At 32.4% G+C, this 16,117-nt stretch overlaps 2 protein-coding genes across 6 annotated transcripts in view; one reads left to right on the forward strand and one right to left on the reverse strand.

Moving 5' to 3' along the window:
• The window catches only part of LOC114343821 (hexokinase type 2), a 170,575-nt gene that overhangs the window by 100,075 nt on the left and 54,383 nt on the right, over positions 1–16,117 (forward strand). The window contains exon 1 of one of the 5 annotated variants that reach the window (XM_028294961.2): positions 10,701–11,002. The exons of the other annotated variants lie outside the window; for them this stretch is intronic. Coding sequence (XP_028150762.1) covers positions 10,967–11,002 — 36 coding nt within the window. The 5' untranslated portion in view covers positions 10,701–10,966. Of the gene's footprint in view, positions 1–10,700; positions 11,003–16,117 lie in introns of those variants that run through there. 5 annotated transcript variants of the gene reach the window in all.
• On the reverse strand, positions 3,116–9,841 carry LOC126885616 (uncharacterized). The gene is made up of 2 exons (XM_050652241.1): positions 9,600–9,841; positions 3,116–3,595 (listed from the first exon to the last, which is right to left on the reverse strand). The coding sequence occupies exons 1-2, from the start codon at positions 9,831–9,833 to the stop codon at positions 3,434–3,436; spliced, it is 396 nt and encodes a 131-aa protein (XP_050508198.1). The 5' UTR covers positions 9,834–9,841; the 3' UTR covers positions 3,116–3,433.

A 16,117-nucleotide genomic window follows, 5' to 3' on the forward strand; every position in this document is an offset into this window, starting at 1 on the left:
CAGCACATCCAACCACAATGACAGATTTATGATACTTGAGCTAATACCGAACCCTAATTTATGGCCTCTACCCTATTTTTATAGTCCTGTGGAGCGTTTTGTTTTTCCCGTGCATTGTCGGTAAAATGGCACGGTTCAAAAGAATTTAACATACAGGTACTGAATCGTCCATCTTTCGACGGAGCTAGGGCGCTGATGCGATCAGTGCCGTGGTAATTTTACTATGTAGTGATCTAACCACTTGTGTTAAGATTCTTACCATTGCATGAATTAACCAACTTAATAAAATTCTACCGCCCACACTGGTGGTGTACCGTCCTTACTCTGGGTCCGACCGACAGTAACATGGGGTGCTGACCATGTTCTCTTTCCTTTGCACTATTTTATATTTCCTGTCTCTCTTTACCGACGTTTAAATTGGTAAACTGGTCAAGCGCGCTTCATCACGCGCTTCAACGCGTCGTTGGTCCCACTGGCGGATCCAGGGTGGGTGTCACAGGGGTCATGACCCCCCCCCTCCATAATGTAAACCCACGTATACTAGTGTTGGTAAGACTAAGTGACCTTGCCTCAGAGAAAGGTAATTAAATCACCCTCAAAACCCATGACCCCCCCCAAACAACATTTCTGGATCCGCCACTGCTTGGTCCGAATCCTGACACGAGAATTTGATGAAATTTGTTATATAGGGTTTGTGTAATGTCTAATGTGGCAGGTCGTCACAGAGTATTTGCGTTGTTGTCAGATCTTTTATTTTTCTTATAACATAGGAAACTTTGCCGTATTACTCACCAACTTCCGCCGAGGATATTATGGAACCTGATGAAGTAAAATAGGCAATGAAAGTGTTATAATTTAGTTTATATTATATAAGCACCTGAAAGTTATATTATAGTTTCAATAAACCATATAAAAATAGTATGATATCAAATGAAATGTTCACTATTTGATGAAATCACCATAGTAATTTTCCCTATTAGTAATACACAATACGTTTTTTAATCTATAAAAAATTGCACAATAACCAAGTAAATATTTATCAATTTTATTATGACTACTAATCCACATTTCTTTTTACGAAATCGAAAAAATAGTGTTATTAGCAAAGCAATACCATTGTGTAAATAATAAAATGATGATGAAATTGCAAATACTTTTCTATGAAATGATAAGTAATCTATCAGAATCAGTAATTGTTAAAAGCTGAGGTAATTTATCGAAACATTCTAGATAATTCATTGTAAAAATCAGGTGTAGACGTAGAACAATATTTAACTGTATAATGGATTCTATATTTTAACTGATTATAGACACGGATGTGTCTATAAAATCAATGATTTTAATAACAATACACTTTCGTCTTATTGTCATCACTTAGTTTTGATTACAATACAAATACTCAATTGTTCATTTATAGTATAGTCCAGGGCGGATCTGTTTTGAGATGGACGTTGAGAGGTGACTCAAATTTTTTTGCAGAAATGGCTTGAAAATAAATCAAATAATAATATTTGAGTTATCCTCCCTCTCAAAAAGGTCCGGAACATTGTTTAAATAATCAAAATGTCAAAAATTGAAGGAAAAATTCGATTTTTTTCTTCGTTTTTGATTATAACTTTAAAAGTATTCATTTCCGAGAAAAGTTGTACTGACATAAAAGTTGCGTATTTAAATTTCCTACAATATAAAATTGGTTAAAAATTTAAAAAATAGTCACCCTAGTTGCAAAATAGCAATAATTGCGAAAAAACCATACAAAAACCAGTATTCGCATTTTACGTTTTTCAACCATTTATGATACACTTAGGACCTTAATATTTCACCCAGAAAAACTTTATGATACAGTAAAACAATACTGTAAATTTCTTTAAGATCGGTTTAACAGATTTTGCAAAATAAATTTTGCAATCCAGCTTTCGCAAAAAAAATTAATTTTTTCAAAATATTACAGGACTGAAAATAAAGCAGATAGCAAGTTAAAAAAATTTTTGCTTATAGAAGTGTACTGTACCTTTCATTTGCAATTTTCAAAATTAAAATCGATTAATTACCACGGTGTCAGAAAATTTTTGAAATAAACAATAATTTTTGGTGCTACGCTCAGGACAGCGGTGTTCGATTCACACAAGTTGATTTCCACCAAAATGTCTTCCAATCTATATCTAATATATTATTTTCTTACTCTATATTTTGTTGTATTTTAATATTTTAATTCCACAAAAATCAAACTAATTTTATTATTGTTTGTGAAATATTGTTTAAACAATTGCATATGTTTAAAAATAATAAACTTTTATTATTTAAGTTAAAATATATGAACAAAGAAAGTTTTTGCTAATAAAATTGTTATATCAAAGGATAGAGTATGTGTTTTTATTTTGCAATAAACAAATTTATTTATTTATATCGAAATGTAATAAAAATTAAAATGTATCAATAATTATCAAAGGTCATTGGAATGCCCAATCAGAGCAAACTATCCGCTGTCCTGCGCGTAGCACCAATAATTAATGTTTATTTAAAAAAATTCCTGACGCCGTGGTGTTAATCGATTTTAATTTTGTAAAATGGCAAATGAAAGGTAAAGTGCACTTCTATACGCAAAAAAAAATTCAACGTGCTATCTGCTTTATTTTCAGTCCTGTAACATTTTGAAAAAATGAATTTTTTTTTACGAAAGCTGGATTGCAAAATTTATTTTGCAAAATTTATTGAACCGATCTTAATGAAATTTACAGTATTGTTTTATTGTATCATAAAGTTTTTCAGGGTAAAATATGAAGGTCCTAAGTGTAGCATAAATGGTTGAAAAACGTAAAATACGAATACTTGTTTTTGTATGTTTTTTTCACAATAATTGCTATTTTGCAACAAGGGTGACTACTTTTTAAATTTTTAGCCAATTCTATATTGTAGGAAATTTAATTACACAACTTTTATGTTAGTGCAACTTTTCTCGGAAATGAACACTTTTAAAGTTATAATTAAAAAACCAAGAAAAAAATCGAATTTTTCCTTAATTTTTTGACATTTTGATTATTTAAACAATGTTCCGGACCTTTTTGAGAGGGAGGATAACTCAAATATTATTATTTGATTTATTTTCAAGCAATTTCTGCAAAAAAATTTGAGTCACCTCTCAACGTCCAAATGTACTAATATTTTTACAGATGCGCCCTGGTCTATAGTACAATCTATCTGAGAGACTCGTTAATATTAAGCTCAGCAGGCTATTTTTCGAGGTGTGAAATTCCATAAACAAGGGACCTACCTGATTTATGGAATGATTCCTTGTTTATGTAAAGTACACATTTCGAACAATAGCATCCTGCTGAGCTGAATATTAATGAGTCTCTTATTATAGGACTATACTCATTGCTCATTGCTCGTTGTTGTGCTTGTATCCCTTCTCGTTTCTTATTATTATCTCTTTCTACCTCCTCTTTTTTTTGTATCTATTGAAACTAAATTTATGTGCACCAAATATTAACTCATTTTCTCTATTGTAGATACTTGTGTCTCTTCTATTTCTTCTTTTATTTGTCCTTCCATTTTTCCTGGTATCTACATGATTTACATGAAGCATATTTCGTTCCTGAAAACAGTTTTTGTGTTAAAAGTTGTAGTTGTTGTTCACTTAAAAGTCTTTTTCGGGTTAAATATTAGCCCATTATTACTTTTATTGTCTTTTTTAACTTTCTTTCAAAATCGTTGATGCAGTTTCTATTGAAAATAAAAAGTAAATGTAATGTAAATCTATTGAATCTTATGTAATTGTGTCAAGCTTTGTAGTTGGCAATAAAAACTCTTTGAATTCAAATAAAGAAGGTTTAAAATAGCTTACAGTTGGAAAAATGAAAGAATACCCATGAACGAACATATAAAACACGCTGTATTTTCCTGTCACCGTATCACAAAGAAAATTGTCCAGTGCAAGTACATGTAACAATAATTCTAACGTGCTATGTACTAAGAGTATAAGTCATAAAAAAGATTTTTCGGGATTCTTCTATATTTTGGATTATATAATTAATAAGGTATTATCAAAGTAGAAAGTAAAATGGTTAATTACTAATTTATTAATCATATTTCGTCACCATTTTCATTTTTAGCTGTAATAGTTATTTCATCAGTGGTAAAAAAAACTTTGAAAAGTCCTAATAAAAAATTTTCATTTTTGATTTATACTCTTGATACATAGCACTCTAGAATTATTACATGTACTTGCGCTGGCCAATTTTTTGTGTGACACGGTGACAGAAAAATACAGCGTGTTTTATATGCTCGTTCATGGGTATTCTTTCATTTTTCCTACTGTAGGTGAGTGACCTGAATACTAAGATAAGAAAAGTCAAATAAAGTAACAGTATTAGAGATTTTGACTGGGCGATAGAAATGAAAGGGGAGACTATTTCGCAAATTTCTGCAAAGAATATAATTTATGTATAACGAATACCTTTTTCAAATTTTCAAACTACCTAAACAGAGATATACGCAGTGACGTAGCGTGAGTATCGGCTGCCCGGGGCGGAAGACAATTTTGCTGCCCTCTTATTTAGGTACCTATTTTAATTTAATGTGTACCTACTATACATTAAATTATAGAGAACTTTTCGGCGAGAACAGTCATCATTATTTTGCATTATACAGGTTAGATTTTAAATAAAAAAGTTTATCTACGTTTTACAATCACGTTTATTAATACAAAAATTATTGTACTTTAACTAATTAGATACATTGATATAACTTAGATACCAATTACTTAAGCTTAGGTACACCTTGACGATTTTTAATTAGAACTAGAACGATACTATAATGTTATATTTTTATTGAAAACGAATATGAGTATTTGTTAGAATTAAAAACAAAACTTCCGTCTTCAATTTCAAAGTTTATAGGTCTACTTTTCTTAAGAACAAAAGTCTTTTATTGCACCGTCAATGTCTATCGCATCACATACCTCTTGCTCAATAGACAAAATAATCAAATTAGTTAGTCTTGGTAATTGTCGATCGTAAATAATTTTTAATCAATTTCAATTTTGAAAAACTTCTCACACAGCTGGCATTGCTTATAACAACTGTGAAAAATATTCGTAACATTATAAAAATATTGGGCAGAGTATCTTCCAGCTTGGATTTAACAATACATTTAAATAATTCGAGTGAGTCTGCATTAATCAATTTATTTTCGTTGCCTGTAGCAGCAACGAAAGTCCGCAGTCGAAGTCTTTCCAGCTTGAAATCCTGCTCGTCAATTTCATCAGATGCGTAGTCTAGATTACATTCAGTGTTGTCTGGATCTAATAATATAGCCGGCGTTAGATAAGCAAACTTATCCGTTAAATTCTGTAGCTGTTGAAAACGCTCACAAATTTCTACAATAACTCCATCTAACGAAGAAAACAGCTTTCGTCTCAACTCATTTTCACAAGACAAGTTAGCATCTCTAGTTTTATCGTCAAAAATATGCTTTCTTGTTATGCCCGCCGAGGTTTTATGAAAATTTCAAGTTCTTCATACATATTTTTTGCATAACCTATAGCTCAATTTGCCCATTCCTCTCTTTGCTTTGTCAATCAATATCATATGCAAAGCATTTACTTTCTGAGCGCACAATCTTATGTCAAGTCCCCTTGTTTGTAAATTGGTCCCTTGTTCCCACAAATCAGTATAGACGTTGTTGCCAGTCGCTACAAAATATCATTCAAAGAAAAGGAATTCCCCGAATTCGTCACAAAATAAGTAATGAAAAATTCCGTGCTCCTTTCAATCGGTTCGAATTTGTAGTTGCGATAAAAATATAAAATGGTTCAAATATTTACAAAATATTTTTATTATTTATTGTTAAATTTTGCCGCCTCCTAAAAAGTGCCGCCCGGGGCCCCTGCCGCCCCCACTACGCTACGCCACTGGATATATGTGGAAAACTCCAGAGATGTTCCCCTCGTAATATCGTAAGAAGCAAGTCTCCTTTACACCTGTCCTAATACTAATTGTTACTCTATCATAAATGTCTTTCATAATCTTTACTTATTCACCGGGACTCCTTTCTTATTACGCACAAGTCCGGTAGTCGGTTCAGTTCGGCTATTCCTATTCCGTTCCGCGGAACCGTAAGCCCGACCGCACATCAAAGAAACATGAAACGTAAATTACGTTTCATGGAAATAAACCACTGCTAAACAAATATACGTCCGGCCATTTATGAAACTCTCCGAAAATAAAAATGTGTCATGAGCATGAATCACACTCGTTTCATTGGTAGGCGGACTTTGAGATTTGTTTAGCAGTGTTTTAGTTTCATAAAATATGTTTTTCGTTTCATGTTTCATGTTTTTTGTTTCATGTTTCTTTGGTGTGCGGCTGGCTTAGTTCGTTTTACGGCTACTGCTAGCGTAAATTTGTTGCCTGTGGAGCCTTAGCTTAAGTGCACACCACATAATATCTTGAGGAACTCTATCATTATCATATGCTTTCTCTTCTTCATCTTCTTATGCAATCCACTAATGAATATTCGCGACGACGTTTGACCATTTTTCTCTATCCCTTGCAGTGTGTATTAGGTTTTCCTATGTTTCTTAGCCCTGTCCATTGTTTGACATTACGGAGCCATGACGTTTTCTTCCAGCCCACCCCCTCCAACTTCGATCTTTTTTTCAATATAATTAAGGCTTGCAGAAATTGGCATCTTTCGTTTCTAATTACGTGCCCCAGGTACATGGGCGCCCATACCTATAGGCAGGGGGGCAGTGCCCCCCCTGGCTTTTCGGGTGCTTTAAATTATATATGGTTATCCAAAGTATACAAACTATAATGTCCACTAAAAATTTTTATATGGGCGCTCGTGCCCAGGTATACCGTTTTTCTTTGTTTAATTAATTGTGCATATCAGTTGTCGTTCTGTATTTACCAATTCTTCTCCGGATTTTTTCATTTGTTATTCGTGCGGTCCAGGGAACTTTAGGGATTCGTCGATAAATCCACATCTCAAATGCCTCTAGCTTATTCATTGTGTTTATTTTTAAAAACCATCCTTCCATGCCATATAGGAGCGCCGACCAATATAATACATATAGCATTTTGTGAATCTTAGTCTTAGGTTCAGGTCAAAGTCATTTCGTAAAGACATTTCTGAATTTTATGAATGCGTTTCTGGTCCTTTCTGTTCTATCCGACATTTAATTTCCATATCCGACATCCAGTCTTCACATAGCCAGGTTCCCAGGTACATACTTAAATAAATTTTCTTACGCGTTCTACATCTTGATTGTTATGCTAGTCTTGCATTTTGATGTTGACATAATTGACGGCTGATTATAAGGAATTTCGTCTTTATTATGTTGATGCTAAGTCCCATGTTCTTGCTATGTTCTCCAATTTTATTAAGAAGGTTTTGAAGGTCTTCTATATTGTCCGCTATTAAGACCGATTCATCCGCATATCGTATATGTATTATTATTGACCCAGGTACCATTTACTATGATGCCGCATTCGCATTCCTCAAGAGCTTCCTGGAAGATATTTTCTGAATATAAATTGAACAGTAGTGGGGAGAGAACGCATCACTGTCTTACAACTCTGAGAATTTTTTGAGCTTGCGTTGTTTCGTTATCCACCTTGACGACAGCTGTTTGATTCCAGTAAAGAGCTTCTATGCAACGAATGTCTTTTTGATCTATGTCGAGTTGTTTTAGTTAGTATATGATATGTGCGAGTTTATGATGTTGTACTCTGTCGAACGCTTTTTCATAATATAAAGCACATCATTACATCTTTCCTTTGATGGTAGCAGTTCTGGACTAGTACCTGGGTTGCAAGTTGCAACTAGTGCCTCCCTCGTACCCAAGCCTTTTCTAAATCCAAATTGTGAGCAACCAATAACCTTATCGTATTTTGTGGAGATTCTGTAGTGAAGAACTTTGAGGAATAATTTTAAGGTAGGCTCATCAGGGCCTAGATTCCGTGCACTGTAGATATCTACATGTCGCTTTCTATCGATATTTGAATATCAAAATATATGAATTTTTAGCTTTAATTGAATTATTTTCTATTTTTGCTCTAGTTTATCAATTAGAGTATAACCTAGCAAAACTAGAAAATAATTCAATTAAAGCTAAAAATTCAAATATTTTGATATTCAAATATCGATAGAAAGCGACATGTAGATATAGTCTGTTCGCTAAACTCAGACGCAACTTTCTAGATATTTTAGTCGGTAATTTTGCCAATTTTAGTAAAATTGGCAAAAAATAATTCCTAAATAGTTAATAATCACTAACTAGTTAGTAATTTTGTCAATTTTTGTAAAATTGGCAAAAAACAAAAAAAATATCGACCAAAATATCTAGCCAGTTGCGTCTGAGTTTAGCGAACCGACTATATCTACAGTGCACGGAATCTAGGCCCAGACTTATCAGTCGGCGGTCTTTATACTATGTTGCGTTGTTCTTTCTTGGCTTGGCAGAGGGATACAGGTAGTGATGTTGAAAAAGTAACTATTCGTTACAAAGTACTCGTTACTTACAAATACCGAAAGTAACGATTCCAATATACAGAGAGGCAAATCGTTACTTTGATTACTCTGATTACTTCGTTACTTCATACTAATCGTATCAGAGCGACTATTGTATCTACTTTAATAACATTGATTACTCTGATTACTTCGTTACTTCGTAAGGGAAAGTGGAGGAATGGTGCGCACTTAAGCAGAAATCGATTCTGTTGTAAATTCTTTCAATCTATCATAACATCCAGTACGTTAGAGTAAGCCCTAACTATTCTACTTTGCATATATAAAATAAGTTTTAGAGAAATACAAAGTGAAAAAGCATAATATTAAAAAAAGAAAAGAAGTGCATTTGCGCACGATTCCCCATCCATGGGGGTAATCATGCGCACAGGTTAGGAAATCGTGCGCACTAAATTAATGTTAGAAAAAAACATTAATTTAAAATTAATGTAATAAAAACACTTCTTTCAAAAGTATAAAAATATGAAGAAATAAGAATTGTATGGTATACTTAAATGTCATATTTTTAACGTAAACAAAAGTTGCATTTATAATTTTCTGGGGTATTTACAGCTGTACATTCTGCGTGATTCCCCGAGGCACATAACACACATATATATCATAATCCTTTTTGTCCCTCTTTCCCCACAAATAGAGCATATCTCGTTACGTGCAGCTGGTTTTTCTAATGGTGGTAGAATGAAGCTTCATTCAACATCATCTAATTCGTCTTTATAGATAATATCTGACAAATAACCGTCTCTTACATCAGACGACTCAGGTGTTAGCTTTTCTGCACTGTCTTCTTTTTTTGTTTGCCTTTTTTTGTTTTTTTTTTCTTTTCTATGTCTGGTTCGTGGCATCTGGCAATAAAAATGGTAATTTTTATATTTACCATTTCATTGTTTGTGGGGTAATCGTGCGCACTCCTGCGCACCATTACCCCTTTGTGCCCTAAATACTAATCATCATCACAAACGGAAAACTACTGAACCATATCAACCAACAGATGCACCAAATACACGTTAAACAACATGATTTAAATCAATAATAAGTCCAAACCAATTGAATAAAGCCTAAAGACTTACCGTCCTATTTTTTTGGAGCAGAAAGACTAGAAGAATTCTTGCAATTTTCAATAAGCGGATCTGACTTACTCCACGTACAATGGTCGACTGAAGATAATGGCGTAAATCGTTCATGAGATCGGTTGAAAGGTGTAGGACTGGTTGAGTTCGTAAAATCTTCCACGGAATTTGAAATACAATGCAGCGCACGATTACCCGCCGCGCACCATTCCCCCACTTTCCCTTACCAATCATATCAGAGCGAGTAACGACTATTGTATCTACTTTGATTATTATGATTAGGTACTTCGTTACAAAATACAAAAGTACCTAACAAAAGTAATCATAGTAATCAAATCATTTTTGTCCCTTAATCAGAATACCTATACAAAATACCTACCTACTGAGAAATGAAATTCTCGAATCTCGATATGATTACCGGTACTCAAATACAAAAGTAACAAAAGTAATCATAGTAATCAAAGTAACGAATACTGTAAATGATTACTTTATACAAAAGTAACGATTTGTAACGAATACTCGAAAGTAACTATAATCAACATCACTAGATACAGGTAGACAAGCCATTGGACAGGGAATTTTCCTTTTTTTCTTTCTCAATATATAAATGCCTATTATATCAATTGTATTTTAGGTATTCAAGTCCTGTTGAGTTTTGAATCGAAACGAATGACGGTATTAAAACGAACACGAAAAAGTATTCTATAGAAAATGAGTCTACATACTGAATAGTTTTTAAATAGTATCTAAAAGCCATTTCACCAGTGAGAAGGTACCTAAACCTAGATGATAGAATTAATTGCGTTTTAAATTCTATCGAAAAATGTTTATCCTATTTAATTATAATAATCAAAACCATGCGATACTATATCTTTTCCCCTATCACAGTGAGCCTGTAACACACACGATAAGAAAAAATATTAAATAACTCCAAGTAAATATCCGTTGTCGATAAGCCATTTAAAACATCGCATTTTTCTCTGAAAGTCCCAAACATTGGCTTTTTTGTTTCTTTTACACATTTTTTTACGTGCGTTTCTGCATGTAAACCTAAATTTCTTCGGGAAAAATTGCACAAAATTGCACAAAGGTAAGAAACGCGTGACGTGGGCCACTGCGACACACCTTTCTGTGCGGCCAATCGCAGCGCGCTTGTACAGAGGCTTGACAACGTTGGAAAAAGACGGAACATACCAGTATCTCTTCCCCCTCCACTCGATTTCTTTCGGAATAAGTGAATGATGCATGAACCGGCAAAATTGTTCAGCAGTTTTGTGTCTACGTCTACGTAAATACGTAGATTCTGTAGATTGTTTCCATTTCAGTATTTTTTTAGTTGTTTGTTTGTAGTGTTGTACAAGTCGAAAATGGGTTACAAAAGGAACATCCAGGCCACACCTTTGGTACGTTTTTGAACTATGTAGTTGTATTTTTCGATTTTTTAACGATATTGTGTATCGATTTTTCGTTATGAAGCACATGCTGCGACGTCATTTTATTTAATATACGATTGTCGATTGTTTAACCTTGATTTTTAAAATTAGAGGGTTATTTGAGTTTCTTGTCATCAAGTTTTTTGTATAAATGTATAATATACTCACAGACAAAAATATTGCTTTTTTTATCTTCAATGTTATATTTTTTATCCCTGAATGTGTTACCTATGCTATTTTACGTTTATTACAATTTATTAGAGATAAATAGTCTAGTAAAATAAAATTATACTACATGTAAATCAAAATGTAAATTCGTACAGGTTGAAACAAATTTTATATCAAAGTTTAGGTGGGTACAAAAGATATTTTCAAGAAAGTATCCAAATCATACAAGGGGATCATTGTTTAAATAATTAAAAAAGGGCCATTTTTGCAAAAAAATTACTTTTTTAACTGCTGAGGTCATTTAATTACTAATGAAGGTCTATAGGATTGTTTTCTGCAAAGTTGAAGGGTAAATATTTCACATAAGACTTACTAAATTAAATTTGACCCCCCATTTATTTAAATAATTATACATAAAACTTTAAAAACAAATTTGCAAAAAATTATTTTTAGCGTTTTAAATAAGCACTATAAAATATCTTATTTTACAGGAAAAGTTGCGCTATGTTATCAGTATTAATAAAAAAAAATTGGTCCAAAAATAGTTAATATTTTTTGAGATATTGAATTTGTGTATTAAATGTTACTCTATTTTCAGTTGCAAAAACGCGGTTGTTGCCAAAGAAATATTCACCTGTATTAAATCTTATTATTTTTATTTTTATGTATATTTTCGATAAATGTATTGATCAATTCAAATTTCAATTAAACTTCCCCCTAAAATGGCATTTGAAAATTATTCAAATTTGTTTATAATTTGTTTTTTTAATAACGTCGATTATTTCGTCGTTTTGTTTCGATAATTGGGTTCCTGGGAATTTTTCACTAATTAACAAAATTTTTTTGTCTTTTTTTCCTCTCCTTTTTTTTCTTGGAGTTATATTACTACGGGCCCTTTTTGGGTTAAGTTTGATTAAGAATGTCGAATCTCTAAGTTGTAGATTCTAGACCTAAAAATATTCAGAGTCTAAAATCACTTAAATAAAATGTGGCTACTTACTGAGTTACAGGGTGTTTTATTTAAAAATTTAAAAATTATTTTTACCAAGTACTTTCAAACTATTTGACGTATCCTTATCATAGTTGGCAGAAAGTGTGGGTACTATACAGTCTACTGAATTGTGATAAATAAAAGTTTCTAGTTACTACCAGAGGCGTACGACAGGGGATAGTTAATGGTTGACCCTTCCCAAATTTTACGCCACTGAGGGAATTACTATTTTAGCGAAATTTTTCGATTCTCCAATACTTTCTATGTAAATAATGTACTCTTTACTGATAACGATTAAGTCATTAGTTTTCGAGATATTGGACGTTAAAAATGAAACGGCATAGTTATTTTGATTCATTCATTCATTCATTTTAAACTTCCAATATATCTCAAACTGATGATTTTATCGAAACCTATAAAGTTATTTACATACAAAATATTGGAGAATCGAAAAATTTCGCTAAAATAGTAATTCACTCAGTGGCGTAGAATTTGGGAAGGGTCAATCATTCACTATCCCCTGTCGTACGCCTCTGGCACTAGCTAGAAACGTTTATTAATCATAATTTAATAGGGTGTATAATAGCCACACTTTCTGTCAAGTATGATAAGGAAACGTCAAATAGTTTTAAAGTACTTGGTAACAATAATTTTTAAATTTTTAAATAAAACACCCCGTAACTCAGTAAGTAGCCACATTTTATTAAAGAGATTTTAGTTAAATCTTAATATTTTTAGGTCTAGAATCTACAACTCAGAGATTCGACATACTTAATAAAATTTAACCCTAAAAGGGCCCGTAGTAATATAACTAACTCCAAGAAAAAAAAGAAGAAAAAACGACAAAAAAATTTTTTTAATTAGTAAAAAATTCCCAGGAACCCAATTATCGAAACGGCATTTCAAAATACTTAATCCCCGCGATGGTATTAAAAAAAATTATAAACAAATTTGAATAATTTTCAAACGCCTTTTTAGGGGGGAGTTTAACTGAAATTTGAATTTATCAATACATTTATCGAAAATATACATAAAAATAAAAATAATGAGATCTTAAGCAGGTGAATACTTCTTTGGCAACAACCGCGTTTTTGCAATTGAAAATATAGTAACATTTAATAAACAAATTCAGTATCTCAAAAAATATTAAATATTTTTCGACCAATTTTTTTTTTTTTTTTGGTTAATACTGGTAACATAGCGCAACTTATTCTGTAAAATAAGATATTTTATAGTGCTTATTTAAAACGCTAAAAATAATTTTTTGCAAATTTGTTTTTAAAGTTTTATATACAATTATTTAAATAAATAGGGGCTCAAATTTAATTTAGTAAGTCTTATGTGAGAGATTTACCCTTCAACTTTGCAGAAAAAAATCCCATATACCTTCATTAATAAGTGAATTACCTCAGCAGTTAAAAAAGTATATTTTTTGCAAAAATGACCCCTTTTTAATTTTTTAAACAATGATCCCCTTGTATGATTTGGATACTTTCTTGCCAATATCTTTTGTACCCACCTAAACTTGATATAAAATTTGTTTTAACCTGTACGAGTTTACATTTTGACTTTTTTTTATTTTATTAGGCTAAAAAGAATGCTTAGACATAATAGTTTTTATAATTATTATTTATAGCTGAAGACGCAATAATGTCACAAACTAACAAACATTGCATATTATGCAAAGTGTGTTTTCTTCTTTTTGCTTCCATCTTCTATCGACGATTGGATATCAACATACATGGCAATTCCTATTTTACTTACAGCAGCTCTAATAGTTGGTTAGAGCTTAGACTAAACCATTGCCCAAGATTTCGTAACCAGAAGGTTCTTCTTCCTTTTTTTTACATCTCGTTTACTTCTTATTTTGACCTCTATAATCAAACGTGCGGCAGACTATAACGAGGACCTCTCACTTTACTATATGGCCGAAATATTCAAGCTTGATTGTCTGTATAATTTCTTGTCCCTTATTAACCCTATCAAAGACTTGCTAATTTTGTCTACCCATGATATTCCGATATTCGTAGCAGTGGCGCACCCAGAATTTTCCTCTAGGGGGGTTGGCTTAGGCTGGGCTCGGACAAATAATCCCTGACAAAAAATCCCCACAAATTATCCCTGGACTAAAAATTCCCAGACAAAAAATCCTCGGACAAATAATTCCCGGGCAAAAAATCCCCACAAAAAATCCCGGGCAAAAATAATACCCACAAATTTTTTTCGACAAAATATCCCCCCATAAAACCCAACGGGTAATAGAAGCCGTCTTAGGGCTTTCTTGTGTACTTCTTTTGATTGCCCTTGGTCGCCATTTGAGAATTCTCTTCGTTCAACGGTTGTCTTCCATTCTTCATATGTGTCCTGATCAGTTCCATTTTAACATTGGGAGGAAGAGAAAGTAATAAGTACTAAATTCTTACAATCTTGCCGTGGAAAAGTGTTCTATTGTCGTTATTGTTCCTCTTTCTAATTAAATTTTATAAGGAAAATTATCGTATTTCTAGCTTTTCAATATGTAAGTTACTTGACAATGAATATACAGTCGGAAAAATGAAAGAATACCCATGAACGATCACATCAATCACTTATTATGTATTTGCTGTCTTTTTCTATAACAAACATTTGTCATTTATAGAAAATAACAGCAAAAATACAAAATAAGTGATTAATGTGATCGTTCATGGGTATTCTTTCATTTTTCCGACTGTAGGTACAATAGTCCAGCACAACTTATTTAACAATAAAAAGTACAAAACTGTTCAAAAGGAAAAAATATACATATGTAGTTCAAAAACACTCAATATGAAATGTGCAATATTTTTGTCTGTTATTGTATAATGATTGTGTACATTTTTGCTGATTGCGTCAGTTTTTGATAGATTGTCTTTTATTTTCAAGTAAGGCAAATAATCAGTTTTTTGAGTGGATTGATTAATTGAAATGAAGTGAAGTACTGTCTGCCTTTAGAGGACTTGAATAACATCAATTTAATATAATAGAAAGTCTACGGTCTAGACAGGTATATAATAATACGTTATTTGTATCTATTTTAAAGAGTGCTTATTATTTTACCAACAAAAAGAAAGTGTATAATAAACAAACATTATCTTCTTGTTCTTATCAAAGTGTGTTATTGTTATTAATGCCAGTTCAAGCCATTTTTGCTCAGGTATTTCAATTAGTTTTGTTATCATTTTGTTAATCTGATATAATGATAAAAGTTTAATCTCCTTCTTTTTGTGTATAATATGTGACTTGGCTGTTTTTATCAATGTGCCCCCAGTGCGTTGTCGTTCCATCGTTTTCGTGTTCTTCCCACTGATCCCTTCCTATTGGGGAACCATCTCTCGCCGCCCTACTCTTCTGTTTCTTACCCACATATTAATGTTCTCCGCCTTGCATCTCAGTCGTATATCTGTGCTTCTAGCTCTGGCCCTTAGTGTCTTACCATCGATTTTTCGAAGGGTTTTGATCTCTACTGGTTCTAGCATTGTTTTTGTCCTCTCCGTATCAGGTCGTGTTTCTGCCCCGTATGGCATTATTAACCTTATGACTGTTTTGTAGATTCTGCCTTTCATTTCTTTTACGATATTTTCATTTCTCCATATTGTGTCATTCAGGCAACCGGCGGTGGTGTTTGCTCTATTCACTTGATCTTTCACTCCTGTTTCGAGCTTTCCGTAGCTAGATATTTAAACTCCATCATTTGTTCTATTATATGAAGCTTCAGCTCTAACTAAGTAGATTTTGCTCTTGTAACCATGCATTTCTTTTTGTTTTCTTTTTGTTTTTTTCTCATTACGGTAAGACTAAAACCCGATTCAACATCTCGGAGGTTATTCGTCTTCTTAACGGTACATGTTTTTTTTTATAACTTATTACAATGTTTTTACATTTTTTTTACAATATTTATATGCTTCTAA

Source organism: Diabrotica virgifera, chromosome 5, assembly GCF_917563875.1.
Source record: "Diabrotica virgifera virgifera chromosome 5, PGI_DIABVI_V3a".
Classification (NCBI taxonomy): Eukaryota; Metazoa; Arthropoda; class Insecta; order Coleoptera; family Chrysomelidae; genus Diabrotica; species Diabrotica virgifera.